This window comes from Narcine bancroftii, chromosome 6, assembly GCF_036971445.1.
Source record: "Narcine bancroftii isolate sNarBan1 chromosome 6, sNarBan1.hap1, whole genome shotgun sequence".
NCBI lineage: Eukaryota > Metazoa > Chordata > Chondrichthyes > Torpediniformes > Narcinidae > Narcine > Narcine bancroftii.
The window spans coordinates 230,871,300-230,887,054 of NC_091474.1; the positions used below are offsets into that span (position 1 = coordinate 230,871,300).

The window sequence follows — 15,755 nt, forward strand, 5'->3', positions numbered from 1 at the left end:
GATTAGAAAACAATGGTACCAAAATGGGAGGGTTGGTAGACAGATGGGAATAGTAGGCAGTGTGAATAACAGACCCTGTGACGATACCAACACAGACTCAGCGACTGCTACGCTGAGCACCTGGGCTCTGTCCACAGTGAATATCTTGTGCTTCCGGTTGCAAACCATTTTATGCTCCATAGTATGAGTTAAAATTGAAGGACTGATTTATGAATTTCTTACCTTTTGACCATCAAAAAGACAGCAGCGAACTTGTCTGCTTAACACCTGGACACCAGACCGCGGCAAAGGAATCATTTTACAGCTCCACAATGTAAACATTAATTCAATGTGCGTCTTTTTGGGGCGGACCTGCAAACATGGAACAAATTGAGAATTACATTTGAGCAATTTACATTAATTCTCAATATTTACGTATTAGTGAAGCAGATACTGAAAATTTAAATAAGAACAACCTAAGTGCTGTAATTACTCATCAGTCTTGAGAAAATCCCAACCCAAAACACTGACTGTCCATTTCTCTCCCTGTGTCAGAATCAGAATTTGTCGTAAGTCATAAATTCAATGTTTTACTGCATCTTACGACAATTACTATAAAAAAAATAAATAATAGAGCACAAAAAGTAAGACAGTGTCTTTGGATCATTGATGATTCAGGAATCTGATAGCAGCAGGGAAGAAGTTGTCCTTGTGCTCGTCTTTAGGCTCCTGTACCCTTCACCCCAATGAAAGCAAAGTAAAGAGGGCCATGGTCTGGGTGGTGGGGGATCTTGGAGGATAGAGGCTGCTTTTTAAGACACCACCTCATGTAGATGTCCTCGACGGAGTGAAGTCTGGGGCCTGTGATGTCGCAGGCCGAGTTAACAACACTCTGGAGTTTATTCTTGTGCTGAGAGTTGGCGCCTTCATACCAGGCAGTGATGCAACCAGCCAGAATGCTCTCCACGGACCACCTGTAGAGGTTATAGTCTTCAGTGACATAATGAATCTCCTCAGAAACCTCACAAAGTATAGCCGCTGGCGAGCTTTCTTTGAGATTGCTTCAATGTGGAGGCTCCAGGACAGGTCCTCGGAGATGTTGACATTCAGAAATTTGAAGTTCTTGAACCTCTCCGCCACTGAGTCCTCGATAAAGTCCACAATCATCTCTGTGGTTTTGCTGACGTTGTTACTCCATTCAACAAGCTGCTCTATCTCCCTCCTGTACACATCATCATTGCCATTTGTGATTCTGCCGACAACTATGGTGTCATCACAAACTTGTAGATGGCATTGGAATTGAGTCTGGCCACACAGTCATGGTGTATAGTGAGAAGAGCAGTGGGCTAAGCACCCATCCTTTGGGTGCACCTGTGTTGATAATGAGTGAGGAGACGTTAGGCTCTTTCAAGCAGGGAAAACACCAGTCTGTAAAGGCAGAGGTTCTTCACCCTAATGGCTAAAGACATACCCTCCCGAATGGGTCATGGCTGGCTCTGAGGCAGCTATTCCAACCCTTCTCGGGGAAGGATAATAGGCGAAGCATAGCGCTCCACCGTCTGACCTGAATGTACAGAAGCAGGAAGCATCTGGTTAGGGGAGGCTTGATGATGTCATCAACCCATGACCCATCTCCCCACTCATCCCTCCCCTTCCAAGGTAGGAGCGGAGGGTGGGAGCAAACAGGGCAGTGGGAGCTGGCAGGGTCCGTCGGCTGGGCGGGGGACTGTCAGCCATCTGTGGGGTCCAGCGGGGCAGTGGGAGCCGTTGGCAGAGGCAGTCAGCGAGGGTGGCTGGCGTGGACTCTCAGCGGCGGCCGGCAGGGCAGCAGGAGCTGTCAGCGGGGGCCGGTGGGGGCCTGTCGGGGCGGTGGGGGCTGTCGGAGCCAGCGGGAGCCACCAGGGGGCAGCTGATGCAGGCTGAGACAGCCACACTGGGCCATTTCAGTGGCTCAAAACGCAGCAGAGCAAGGGTCGTCTTCGCTACCCATAATCCCCCACGCAGCTGGAACTGTTCTGGGAACCACAGAGCAGTTCCAGCTGCATGGGGGATTATGGGTAGGGAAGACGGCCATTGCTCTGCCTCATATTTATGATGGGGGGTGCTACAGGACCAGTTGCCCCGCCTTCATCAGCTCTGGAGGGCGGGGCCTGACGTGAAATGGCTTGTTGTTTACAATTCGTACTGACTGATCTTCCAATGAAAAAGTCAATGATCCAGTTGCAGAGGGGGTACAGAGGCCTATAGTTTGACCAGCACTGAGGAAATAATGGTGTTGAAGGCCAAGCTTTAGTCAATGAAGAGTAGCCGTATGTATGAATCGGTGTTTTCGAGGTGATCCAGAGTTGAGTCGAGTGCCAGCGATATTGCATCTGCTGTGAAGCGATTGTAACGATAGGTGAATTGCAGTGGATCCAGATCTTTGCTTGGGTACATGTTAATTCTGCCTATGACCAGCCTCTCAAAGCATTTCATCACAGTAGAAGTTAGTTAGTGCTACTTGGGGGTAGTCATTGAGGCAGCTCACACTACTTTTCTTGGGTACCGGGATGATTGATGCCCTTTTGAAGCAGGTGGGAACCTCTGACTGCAGCAATGAGAGGTTGAAAATGTCTGTGAATACTCCAGCTAGTTGGTTGGCGCAGATTTTCAGTCCCCTGCCAGGTACGTCGTCAGGGCCTGATGCCTTGTGAGTGTTCACTCTCTTGAATGATGTTCTGACATCACCCTCAGAGACACATATCACAGGGTTCCCAGCCTTTTCAGGAATTTTAGTAGGCACTGTTGGTTCTTCTTCTCAAGGAGGGCATAGAAGGTGTTCAGCTCATTGGGTTGTGAGGCATCACAGCCATCTGTAGTGTTCGCCCTCATTCTGTCGGCTGTATTGGCCTGCACTACTTGCCACAGCTGGCGTGTATCTGTCTCTGTCTATAGCTTCCTCCGGAATTGCCATTTCGCTCCAGAGATGGCCTTCCGCAGGTCATACCTCGACTTCTTGTAAAGATCCCAATCCCCAGCCTTAAAACACCCTTGTTTTCACCCTCAGCAGGTGGCTAATTCCATTTCATATAGGGATTCTCGTTAGGGAACTCACTAATTTCCACTAATGGAGGTCTTGATGAAGTCAGTGACGCCTGTTGTATATTCATTCAAATCTATGGATGAGTTCTTGAATATGTTCCAGTCCACCGATTCAAGGGAGTCCTGTAGACGCTCATCCGCCTCCCTCAACCCTACTTTCACTGTCTTCACCACTGGTGCTGTGATCTTCAGTCTCTGTTTGTTCACCAGGAGTAGAAGTACAGCCAGATGATTAGACTTACCCAAGTGCAGTCGAGGTATGCGTTCTTCATTGTGATGTGGCAGTGATCGAGTGTGTAGGATCCCCTGGTCTTGCATGAGTCGTGTTGGTGGTAGTTTGTCAGAGACTTCTTCAGGTTCACCTGATGGAAGTCTCCCACAATGATCGGGAAGGCATCAGGATGTGCTGTCTCGTGGCTGTTCATCACAATGTTCGGTCCCTCTAGTGCCAGCCTGATGTCAGCCTGGGGCGGAATGTTCACTGTGACTAGGATGGTGGGGGTGAACTCCTTTGGCAGGTAGAATGGATGACATTTGATCGCCAGACGTTCCAGGTCGGATGAGCAAAACTGAGACGTGATTGTAACATCTGTGCACCACGATGAATTGATGATGACATCAACACCCAACCTGCCAAGTCCCTCCAGCTTCTCGTTGTTTGCTCAAGATACTACCATCTGCAGTTTCTGTGTCTCAGACAGGATTTGTAGAGAGATTTTGCCTGGATTGGACTGTTAGTAGTCCAGAGAGATTGGAGAAACATAGGTTCTTTTCACTGGTGTTAAGTTCACAGGTCTATAATTACTAGGCTTAGGTGAGATTCTTCCACCAAGTCTTCCCTATGTGTTTGGTTATGCTGAATGTTACATCTACATATCCAGGCTCCGTGAGGGTCACTTAAAGTCACAACAGTTGTGGTGCGCTGTTAGCCAGAATCAGACGCACACAAGGTAAAGACTGTACAACAGGCTTTAATCCACAAAGACTTCCACAGAGCCAGGCTGGCTGTAGCTGCAGTAACTCTGAGTGAGCTTCGGTAGGCCGGTGCAGGCTTATATCCCGGAGGGTGATTGACACCCGACCGGGTGGGGCTTGATCCCTTCAGGCCAACTGATTGACAGCCAGCCAGGTGTTGTCCTGTCCGCTTACACTCCTGCAGTTACAGAGGTTGCCCCCTGCAGTAGGCCGGCGGTACACTCCTGCAGTTACAGAGGTTGCCCCCTGCAGTAGGCCGGCGGTGTACCACCACAATAGTGAAGAAATATAAAACAGAATAGTGCTGTGAAAAGGTGGAATTTAAAGTGAGAATCAGTGATGGGAATTAAAATATTAATATGTATGGACATTGGGATATGGTTTTAAAGTCATATGGGAAGTTTGCTGGGAGTACCATTTGTTTGCCAAAACCAAACTGTCTGTATTAAGAGTTGTAAGTTGCATGCAGAATCACACATACAAATGAATGATAATTTAAATATACTTACACCACTGTGTTCTTGATCCCAGTGAAGATCTTTAAAACACAACTTGGATTGGGTTAAAGTAGGCTCCAGATAGTGACTCATGTGGAATTTGTTTCCTGGGGGGTAGAGGCAATATAGAGAGACTATTTGCATACCAATTACAATAAAATACTTTGAGTTGCAGTACATGTGTCAGTTGCGAGGCAGAGTCAATCTTCACAATCAGGTGGCACAGTGGTGCAAGATGATCGAGCTGCTCCCTCACAGTTGCAAGAACCCAGGCTCAAATCCTGACCTTGGGCACTGTCTGTGGGGTTTTGAGGTTTCCTCTGACATTGGACACTGTATATGTACAAGCGAATGATAGAATCTTGGGTGGGGGGTGGGGGGGGGGGGCGAGGGATGGGAAAGGAGATAAATGACAGGAGAATAAAATAGGAAAATAGGATTAAAGCAGCTTTACTGTAAGTAAATCAGTGCTGAATGGTCAGGCAGACTTGGTGGGTTGAAGGGCCTGTCTCATAGCCGTATGACTCCAAATGCAACCCTGGTTGATAAAACTCTTTGGGCAAAGGAATCAAGGAGTCATTTCACTTGGCATCTCAAAAAAAGACAACACACGTAGAAAGGGTGATCAGGAAAGCATTTGTCACATTTGCTTTCATTTGGAAGGCATTGCATACAGGAGATGGGATGTCACATTACAAATATGCAAAACAATGGTGAGACCATATTTGAAGTATTGCATGCAGATCTAATTCTCCAATTATAGGAAGGACGACATTAAACTGAAAAAGGTACAGAAAAGATTCAGGAGGATGTAACCAGGACCTCTCCAGAGCACAGGAAACTGAAAGGGGTGGGGGGGGGGGGCGGGGTGTTTATGGAAGTTTATAAAATAATCAGGGGTTAAAGATAAATACTCATTGTCATTTTCTCAGGGAAGAAGAGCCGAAAATCAGAGGGTATCGTTTTAAGACAAAAAAGGGAAAGATATAAAAAGAGATCCAAGAGGAGATTATCTCCCCCACACAGAGGGTGGTGAGTGGAACGTGCTGTCAGAAGTAATAGAAGCAGGTACATCTGCAACATTCAAAAGACATTTAAACAGTTGCATGAAAAGATTTAGATAGATATGGGCCAAAGGCAGGTAGTTTCAGTGGACAACTTGATTGATATGGACAAGATGAGCCAAAGGGTTTCACAGCATGGAAACAGGTACTAAATGCTACTGCTACATCAGGAAATAACCATATAACCATATAACCACTTACAGCACAGAACAGGCCAGTTCGGCCCTACTAGTCCATGCCGTAGCAAATCCCCACCCTCAGTCCCACTGACCAGCACCCGGTCCATACCCCTCTAGTCCCCTCCTATCCATGTAACGATCCAGTCTTTCCTTAAATGTAACCAATGATCCCGTCTCGACCACGTCTGCCGGAAGCTCATTCCACATCCCCACCACCTTCTGCGTCAAGAAATTTCCCCTCATGTTCCCCTTATAATTTTCCCCCTTCAATCTTAAACCATGTCCTCTAGTTTGAATCTCCTCCACTCTTAATTGAAAAAGCCTATCCACATTTACTCTGTCTGTCCCTTTTAAAATCTTAAACACCTCGATCAAGTCCCCTCTCAATCTTCTACGCTCCAGAGAAAAAAGCCCCAGTCTGCTCAACCTTTCCCTGTAACTCAGACCCTGAAATCCTGTCAACATTCTCGTGAACCTTCTCTGCACTCTCTCTATTTTGTTTATCTCTTTCCTATAATTTGGTGACCAAAACTGTACACAGTACTCCAAATTTGGCCTCACCAATGCCTTGTATAATTTCATCATAACCTCCCTACTCTTGAATTCAATACTCCGATTTATGAAGGCCAACATTCCAAACGCCTTCTTCACCACACCATCTACCTGAGTATCAGCCTTGAAGGTACTATTTACCATCACTCCTAAATCCCTTTGTTGCTCTGCACTCCTCAATTGTCTACCATTCAATGTAGATGACCTATTTAAATTTGCCTTTCCAATTTTATTTATAGTAACATGTTCAATTGACCATCAAGCAACCCACTCTTCTTCAAGAAAATTCTCACAATGATTCTCAATCACAGATCCCTGACTTCCAAGAATCCCCAAGGTAAACATTCTTTTTTGATTTACAACTTTCTCATAAAGGTTCTCTTATCTATAATAATTTGCAAGATTTAAGAATCGCCTCATTAGTTAAAATTAAGAACAATCGGGAGCAGGATTTGAATCTTTCATTCTCAGATAAGGTTTGGGACTCTATTTGTAATTTGATGAATATGACCTATTTTTTTTTGCTGGCACTATTTGTTGCAATTTAAAGTGGTCCATAGAGCACATATGAATAAAGTTAAATTGCCTCATTTTTATTCAGATACAAATCCTCTATGCGACAGATGTAAAATTGATGATGTTTCTTTGGTTCACATGTTCTAGATTTGCTCTAGTTTAGAAAACGTTTGGAAAAATATTTCAAACATTATTGGTGATCAGATTAGAACCCTGCCCTTTAATTGTTCTATTCAGATCATTTCAAGATGATGATGTTTTACTGACTCCAACTCAAAACCAAATTTTATCTTTTATTTCACTGAAAGCCAGACGTGCAATTTCAAGTAAATGGAAAGACAATACTCCTCCTACACATACACAATGGTTGTGATATTAAGTCTTGTTTAAGTTTAGAAAAAAAATAGGATATGTCATTAAAGAGTCAAATATTAACTTCCAAAAGATGTAGGGCCCACTTACGGACTATTATCATAACCTAAAGAATTAGGGTTGTTCTGAAGCTTTGGTGCTGTGCTGTCCATCTCCAGGTTGTTATCATTTGATTCCTATGTGTCAGCTTTTATCCTTGCTTGGTTGTCGGGGTTCTGAATTATAAGGGTTTTTTTTTTCCTCTTCTTTTGAATCTTACAACGTACTGTTCAATTGTGTATAATGTAAACATCAATAAAATATTTTAGAAAGAAACAATGCAGTCTATATCTTCTCATGAAATTAAAACTGCTCACTTTCATCTATTCCATAACAGAGCAGATTTTGTGTGTGCTCATTAAGATTCATTTTACATATATGGAGTGCAAATTAGCACAACCTATGCAAATTAATTGGTTAATATTTCATAATAATTTGTTAATTTCAAACACAATTACCTTCAGCTAATAGTTGTGCAAGTGTAGATGCTCTGAATCCTTCTGGAATGAATCCCTTTTCCATTAGCATATCTATTACTGTGATCTGATGAAGTAAAAGAATTCTAGATTAATGAGTGGACCTTACAGCTTTGGAGAGTAGAGGCTGAGGTGATGGTGCAGGAGTTGAGGCAAGATGGCCCTACAGAGGAAAAACAGGATTCAGCCAGGAGGTGCAGGCAAGGGCAGGTTTTCTCATTTTTTACGTATTTCATAGACAGTGGGAATGACAGACAGAGCAGGGACATGCTCCTCTTGCAGGATGTGAATAGTCAAGGAAGCCATTAATATCCCTGGTGCTTTCATCCAGATGTATCTCCTTACAAATGGTGTCAGGGACCGGGGTGAACTCCAGGTGACTGAGGGGGCAGCAGACAAAAGTTACAGGAAGCAATAACACCTAGGAGGCAGGAGGAACATAGCTGGTTGCCAGTCAGGAGAAATCGAGAATCTTCACTCAACAAACTTAATTAGAGACTCATTTAAGGACTCTTTCTTTTGCCATTTATTGATTTTTTTTTCTCCCTGTTTTGCACAGTTTGTTTACATTTCTTTATTTGTTTACATGTACAGCATATGCATCTTCTTGAGTACAGTATTTTGCGCGACAAATAAGTAGTCATTCTGCCTCACCCTCTTGAAAAAGAACACCAGGATTGTATGTGAAGTCATTTTTTTTTAGACATACAGTATTGTAACATGCCAATTTGGCCCTAGGAATCCATGCTGCCCAACTGACATACCATTAACCTATACCCCAGTATGTTTTGAAGGATTGGAGGAAACTGTAACACCCAGGAAAAACACACACAGACACAGAGAAAACGTACAAACTCCTTATGGACAGCACAGGATTCAAACCCAGGTCTGGTCCCAATAGCTGGTGCTGTAAAGGCGTAACACTAACCGCTATGCCAACCGTGCATATACTCTGACAAGAAATCTGAAAGGGAACAAGCTGTCAATGTAGGTACCCCTGCAGCCATTCTCCTCAGTAACATCTATACCATTTTGGATACTGTCCAGAGGTACAACCTACCAGGGGACAAGCCACAGCAGTCAGGTCCCTGGCATGGAGTCTGGCCTTGAGGCTAAGAAGGGGAGGAGAAGAGGCAAGCTGTAGTGATAGGGATTCAACAATTAAGAGAATAGATAAAAGCTTCTGTGGAAGAGATTGAAAATCTTGGATGGTATGTTGCCTCCCAGGTGCCAGCATCCAGGAAGTCTCAGATCGAGTTTACAGCATTCTCAAGAGAGAGGGTGAGCAGCCAGATGCTGCGGTCCACGATGGGACCAATGGCAGGGTAGGAGGGGTCCTGCAAAGAGAGTTCAAGGAGTTAGGCACTAAGTTGAAGGGCAGGACCCCCATGGTTGTGATCTCAGCATTGCTCCCAGTGCCAAGTGCTAGTTAGGTTATAAATAGGAGAATAATGCAGCTTATGAGGTGGCAAAAGGAATAAAGGGAATCAGATTTCTAAATCATCGGGCTCTCTTCCAGAGCATATGCATCTAAACTAAAGAGGGACTAATATCCTTGTGGGAAGGTTTGCTCGTGCTACTCCGATTTTGGTGGGGGGGGGGGGGAGTTTAAATTAGATTTGCTGGGGGGTGGGAACCAGAATGCCAGAGCTTATAGTGGAGTGGGGTTGGATAAAGATTATGTTACAATGGGAATAAAATGGTTGGAACAATATTCGAAGGTCTATCTTTTTCAATGCAAGGAGAATTGTAGGAAAGGCAGTCAAGCTTAGAGCGTGGATCAGTACATGGAATTATGACATAGTGGCCATTAGTGAATCATGGGTGCAGGAAGGGAAGGACTGGCAATTCAAAGTTCAGGGGATCTGTAATATTAGACTCAAAAGAGCCAGATGCAAAGGGGGAGAAGTGGCATTGCTAGTCAGAAAAAATGTCACAGCAGTGCTCAGGCAGGATGGACTAGAAGGCTTGTCTGCAGAGGCTGGATGGGTGAAGCTGAGGAATGGGAAAGGTATGACCACACTCATGGGGTCACCGAGAATTGGAGGAGCAAATCTGTAAAGAGATAGCAGACGGCTGCAGAAAACATAAAGTTGTGATTGTAGGAGATTTTAACTTTCCACATATTGACTGGGACTCTCATACTGTAAAAGAGCTTAATGGGTTAGGGTCTGTCAAATGTGCTGAGGAAAGTTTTCTCATCAAATAGAGATAATAACTCAAAGAGTATCTAATACTGGAACTCTTATTAGAGGCTGAGGACAAGCTTGTTCCCAGAAAGGTAAGACCTTTGTATTTAAATTAGGAAGAGCTAATGGAGAGAGCAGCTAAGGCAGTGGAATGCTCTGAGTACAGCAAGTGGGTAATCTGGAACAACACAATTGGGACTACACCTGCAAGAGGTGAAATCAGCTGCAGCTCCTGGGAGACCAAGTTAGGGAACTGTAGCTGGATGAACTCCAGATCTTTTGGGAAGCAGAGCTGGTGATAGAGAGACAGTCACCCCCCCCCCCCCCCCACCCCCCACCCCCCAAATGTCAGGAAGCAGATAGCTGGGTGACTGTAATGAGAGAAGGCAAGGCACCCTGTGGTCGTTCCCCATCACAATAAATATACTATTTTGGATACTGTTGGGGGCGAGGGGTGGGGAATGACCTACTAGAGATGTCACGGTGGTTTCCGACACAGAGGCTGGCCCCTTGGCTCAGAAGGGAAGGGGGGAGAAGAGGAGAGCTATGGTGCTTAGAGACACATTGGTTACGCAGGTGGATAGGAGGTTGCGAACGAGATGGAGGCTCCCAAGTGCCAGGGTCAGGGATGTCTGATTTCACAGCGTTCTGGAAGGGGAGAGTGAGCAGCCAAATGTTGTGGTCCATGTGGGGTTGAGATCCTGAAGAGGGAATATAAGGAGTTAGGAAAGAAGTTAAAAAGCAGGACCTCAAGGGTGGTAATCTCATGATTCTCGTTTGTGCCATGCACCAGGGACGGTAGGAATAGGAAGCTGTGGAAGATAAATGCATGACTAAAGATTTGGTGCAGGGGCAGGGGTTCAGATTTGTGGATCATTAGGTTCTCTTCTGGAGAAGGTCTGACTGTACAAAAAGGATGGACTGCACTTGAACTGGAAAGGAACCAATATCCTGGCAGGAGGTTTGCTACAGCTGATGGGGAGGGTTTAAATTAGTTTGGCAGGGGAGTGGGAACCAGACTATAAGAGCAGAGAATAGGGCAGAAGGTCAAAACCATGATACTATGTGTTTTGAGTTTGTGAAGAAGGACAGGCAGGGGACAAAACATAAAAGTAGCCAGTTAGAGAGGTTGAAATGTGACTATTTCAATATTAGGCGTATTAGGAATAAAGGGGATGAACTTAGAGCATGGATGAGTATGTGGAACTATGAACTTGTGGCCATAATAGACACTTGGCTGGAGGAAGGGCAAGATTGCCTGATGCAGGTACTGGGGCTTAAATGGTTTAAATGGAATAGGTTAGGAGATAAAGGTTGGGGGGGGGGGGGGGGTTGGGGGGAAAGAGTAGCATTACTGGTACTGATAGTATCACAGATATAGAAAGGGAGGCCGCTGTAGATGGGAATATCTACTGAGAAGGTGTGGGTGGAAGTCAGAAATAGGAAGGGAACAATCACTGTCTAGGCCCTCAGTGTCCTTAGGACACTGAGGAGCAGATAAGCAAGCAGATTTTGGAATGGTGCAGGAAATACAGGGTTATAGTTATGGGTGATTTCAACTTCCCTAATATTGACTGGCGCTTCCTGACTGCAAAGATGGGGCTGAATTTATCAGGTACGTTCAAGGATTCCTAACACAGTATGTGGACCAGCCAATGAGAAGAGAGGCCATACTGGATCTAATTCTGGGTAAGGAATCTGTTCAGGTGGCGGACCTCTTGGTGGTGGAGCATTTTGGTGAGAGTGACCTCATCATCCTGAGATTTAGCATAGCTATGGAGAGAATAAAAGCAGACAAAATGGGAAAGTATTTAAATGGGGAACAGCTAAATATGATGGGATAAGGCAGGAACTAGCGAGAGTTCAAGGGTGAATGCATAGAACTAATGTAGAGGAAGTTTAGGGACCAATTGTGTTGGGTTCAGGATAGGTTTGTCTCACTGGAACAGGGAAAAGGTGGTAGGACAAGGTGTGCTTGACAAAGCAGGTTAGGCAGCTAGTCAAGAGAAAGAAGGAAACAGGAAGGACTTATGAGAAGTATATGGTAGCCAGGAAGGAGCTTTAAAAAAGGAGTTAGCAGAGCTCGAAGAGGGCATAAGTAGGCCTTGGCATGTAGGATTGAGGACAACCCCAAGGCCTTCTATGCTTATGTGAAGAACAGAAGGATGATGAGAATGAAGGTGGGGCCGCTAAAGGATAAAGGAGACAACACATGCCTGGAAACAGAGGAAGTTAGAGAGGTCCTAAATGAATATTTTGCTTCACTATTCACAAGGGAAAAGGACCTTGATCAGGGTGAAGTAAGAATAGAACAGGCTTGTGTGTAGGACAATGTTGAGATGATGAAAGTGTTGGATCTTTTTAAAATCATCAAGACTGATAAGTCCATGGGGCCAGATGCGATATACCCAGGTTGCTGTGGGAAGTGAGGGAAGAGATAGCTGGAGCAGTAGCTATTATCTTTGAGTCCTTTTTGGCCACAAGGGAGGTGCCAGAGGATTGGAGAACGGCAAATGTACTCCCCTTATTTTACAAAAAGGTAATAGGCAGAATCCTGGAAACTATAGACCTGTGAGTCTTACGTCAGTGATGTGGAAACTATTGGCGATGATTCTTAAGGAGCATTTGGAGAAATACAATCTACTCAGCACGGCTTTGTGAAGGGAAGGTTGTGCCTCATGAGTTTAATTTACTTTTTTTTGAGGAGGTAACAATAGAAATTCATGAGGGTAGGGCAGGAGATGTAGTCCATATGGATTTTAGTAAAGCGTCTGACAAGGACCCCTATGAGAGACTCGTTCAGAAGGTCATGAGGCATGGAATCAGTAGAACCTTGGCCGTGTGGATAAAAAATTGGCTTGGAGGTAGAAAACAGAGAGTAGTAGAGGAAGGAAGGTATTCTGTCTGGAGGTCATGACTAGTGGAGTACCACAAGGACCTGGTTCTGGGTGAAGAGGCAGAAGCATGAGTCAGCAAGGTTGCAGATTATAAGATTGGAGGAGTTGTGGATGGAGCTGAGGGTTGTCAAAGGTTACAATATGATATAAAAAGGATGCAGAGTTGGGCAGAGAAGTGGCAGCTGGAGTTCAATTCAGATAAGTTTGAGGTGATACATTTTGGAAAGACAAACCAGAAGGCTGAGTATAGAGTTAATAGTCAGTTACTAAAGAATATGGATTAACAGAGGGATCTTTGAGTTCAAATCCATACTTCCCTCAAGATCGCACAGGCTGATAGGATAGTTAAAAAGGCCCATAAGATGCTGTGATTCATTAAAAGGGTGATTGAATTCAAGAGAGGTCACATTGCAACTCTACAAATCTTCAGTGAAACCACACTTAGAGTGTTGTGATGTGGAGGCTGAAACATTTGGGGCATTTAAAAAACTCTTAGACAGGCACATGGATGGAAGAAAAATAGAAAGTTACAGGGTAGGGAAGGTTTAGTACTTTTTTTAAGGAATATATGAGTTGGTACACATCATGGGCCCATGGGCCTGTACTGTGCAGTAATGTTCTATTAGGGAACGAGACAGGAGAGGTGACTGAAGTGTGTGTAGGGGAACATTTTGCCGTTAGTTTCAAGATAATTATAGATAAGGATAGGTCTGGTCCTCAGGTTGAGATTCTATAATTGGAGAAAGGTTAGTTTTGAGGAAATGAGTAAGAATCTAGAAAGCGTGGAATGGGAGAGGTTATTTTCTGGTGAGGATGTGCTTGAGAAGTTGGAGACTTTCAAAGGTGAAGTTTTGAGGGTACAGAGTTTGTATGTTCCTGTCAGGAATAAAAGGAATGTTAACAGGTATAGGGAACCTTGGCTTTCAAAGGATATTGGGGATCTTGTTATGACGAAGAGAGAGTATAGTAAACATGGAGCAAAGGAGGAGGATAAAAAATCCAAGGAACGAAATCAGGAGGGCTAAAAGAAGGCATGAGACTGCACTGATAGTCATGGTAGAGAAAAGCCCCAAGGGCTTCTGCAGCTCTATTAAGAGCAAAAGAATCATAAGGAACACAACTGATCTTCTTGAAGATTGTGTATGGAGACAGAAGAGATGGGGGGGGGGGGGATTTCAAATTGTTTTTTTGTATCTGTATTTATTCAAGAATCTGGCACCGAGGCTATGGAAATGAGGAAAATAAGTTGAAGTCATGAAACCTATACAGTTTAAGGAGGAAGAGGTGCTTGCTGTCTTATGGCAAATCCCCAGGACCTGACAAGGTATTTCCTCAGACCTTGAAGGAAGCTAGTGTAGAAATTGCAAGGGCTCTGAAATATACATTTTACATCCTTAGCCACAGGTGTGATGCCAAAGGATGAGAGGGTGGCTCATGTTGCTCCATTGTTTAAAAAAAGACTAAAAATAATCCAAAATTATAGGCCAGTGAGCCTGATATCAGTAATAGATAAGTTACTGGAAGGAGTTCTAGCAGATCAGTTATAAAAATATTTGGATAAACAGGGACTTATTAGGGATAGTCAACCTGGCTTTGTGTGTGGTAGGTCATTTTTAATCAATCTTACAGTTTTTTTGAGCATACTAGGAAAGATGATGAAGGAAATGCTGTGGATGTCATCTACATGGACTTTATAGTGGTTAGCTCAGTGCAAGTGACCGTGATCGTGACCGAGGTTCATTTCCCACGGTATCTGTAAGGAGTTTGTACGTTCTCCCCATGTCTCCACATAGGATGCTCTGTTTCCTCCCACCATTCAAAAACATACCGTAGGTCAATTGCGTGCAATTATATGGCACGGGCTCGTGAGCCACAATGACCTTTGACCATGCTGCACGTCTACTTTTTTTATATATCTGACAAGGACCCTCATGAGAGGTTAGTCCAGAAGGTTCAGAGTTCATAGTAAAGTATTAAATTGAATTAGACACTGTTCATGGTGAGGTAGTAAATTGGATCAGACTGGCTTTGTGGGAGAAGTAGTCGTGCCTCAGACCAGAACCCTGTGGCTAGAGATGTGCCTCAAGCATCGGTGCTGCATTGATTGTTGTTTACTATCTATATAATTGAGTTGGATTATCATGTGGTCAAATGGATCAGCAAATTTGCAGATTGGAGGTATATCGGACAGAGAGGAAGACTTTCAAAGCTTGCGGAGGGATCCGGACCAACTGGAAAAATAGGGTGCAAAATGCCAGATGCATTTCAATGAGGACAAATGTGAGGTGCTGTTCTTTTGGAAGGATAAATCAAGGTAGGATATGCACAGTGAACAATAGGACACTGAGGAAAGCTGTAAAACAGAATACAGAAACACAATTTCCTGAAAGTGGCATCACAGGTAGATAGGGTCACAAAGTGAGCTTTTAGCACATTGGTCTTCATAAATTACAATATGGAGTATAGGAGATGGGATGTTATGATATAGTTGTACAATACATTGGTGAGGCCAAATTTGGAGTATTGTGTGCAGTTTCCGTCACCTAACTGAAGGAAGGATATCAATAAAATTAAAAGAATGCAGAGGAGATTTACTAGGATGTTGTGAGGACTTCAGGAACTGAGTTATAGGGAAAAGTTAAAATGTTTAGGACTTTATTCCCTGAGGCATAGAAGAATGAGGGGAGATTGATAGAGGAATCCAAAATTATTATGGGCATAGAATAAATGCAGGTAGGCTTCTTCCACTAAGGTTAAGTGAGATAAGAACTAGAGGACATGGGTTATGTGTAAAAGGGGAAAAGTTCAAAGGGAACATGGGGGGCGACTTCTTCATGCAGAGAGTGGTGGGTATGTAATGAGCTACCAGATAAATTGGTGAATGCAGGTTCAATGTTGACATTGAAGAAAAATGTGGACAGGTATATGGATGGGAGTGG

At 44.1% G+C, this 15,755-nt stretch overlaps 1 protein-coding gene across 2 annotated transcripts in view; it reads right to left on the reverse strand.

Annotated features, from left to right (window-relative positions):
- Window positions 1-15,755, reverse strand: part of nphp1 (nephronophthisis 1) — a 117,517-nt gene that overhangs the window by 45,195 nt on the left and 56,567 nt on the right. For both annotated transcript variants that reach the window (XM_069887656.1, XM_069887655.1), the window contains exons 9-11: window positions 7,713-7,797; window positions 4,545-4,639; window positions 223-351 (exon numbers count right to left, since the gene is read on the reverse strand). In XM_069887656.1, coding sequence (XP_069743757.1) covers window positions 223-351; window positions 4,545-4,639; window positions 7,713-7,797 — 309 coding nt within the window. The remainder of the gene's footprint in view (window positions 1-222; window positions 352-4,544; window positions 4,640-7,712; window positions 7,798-15,755) is intronic.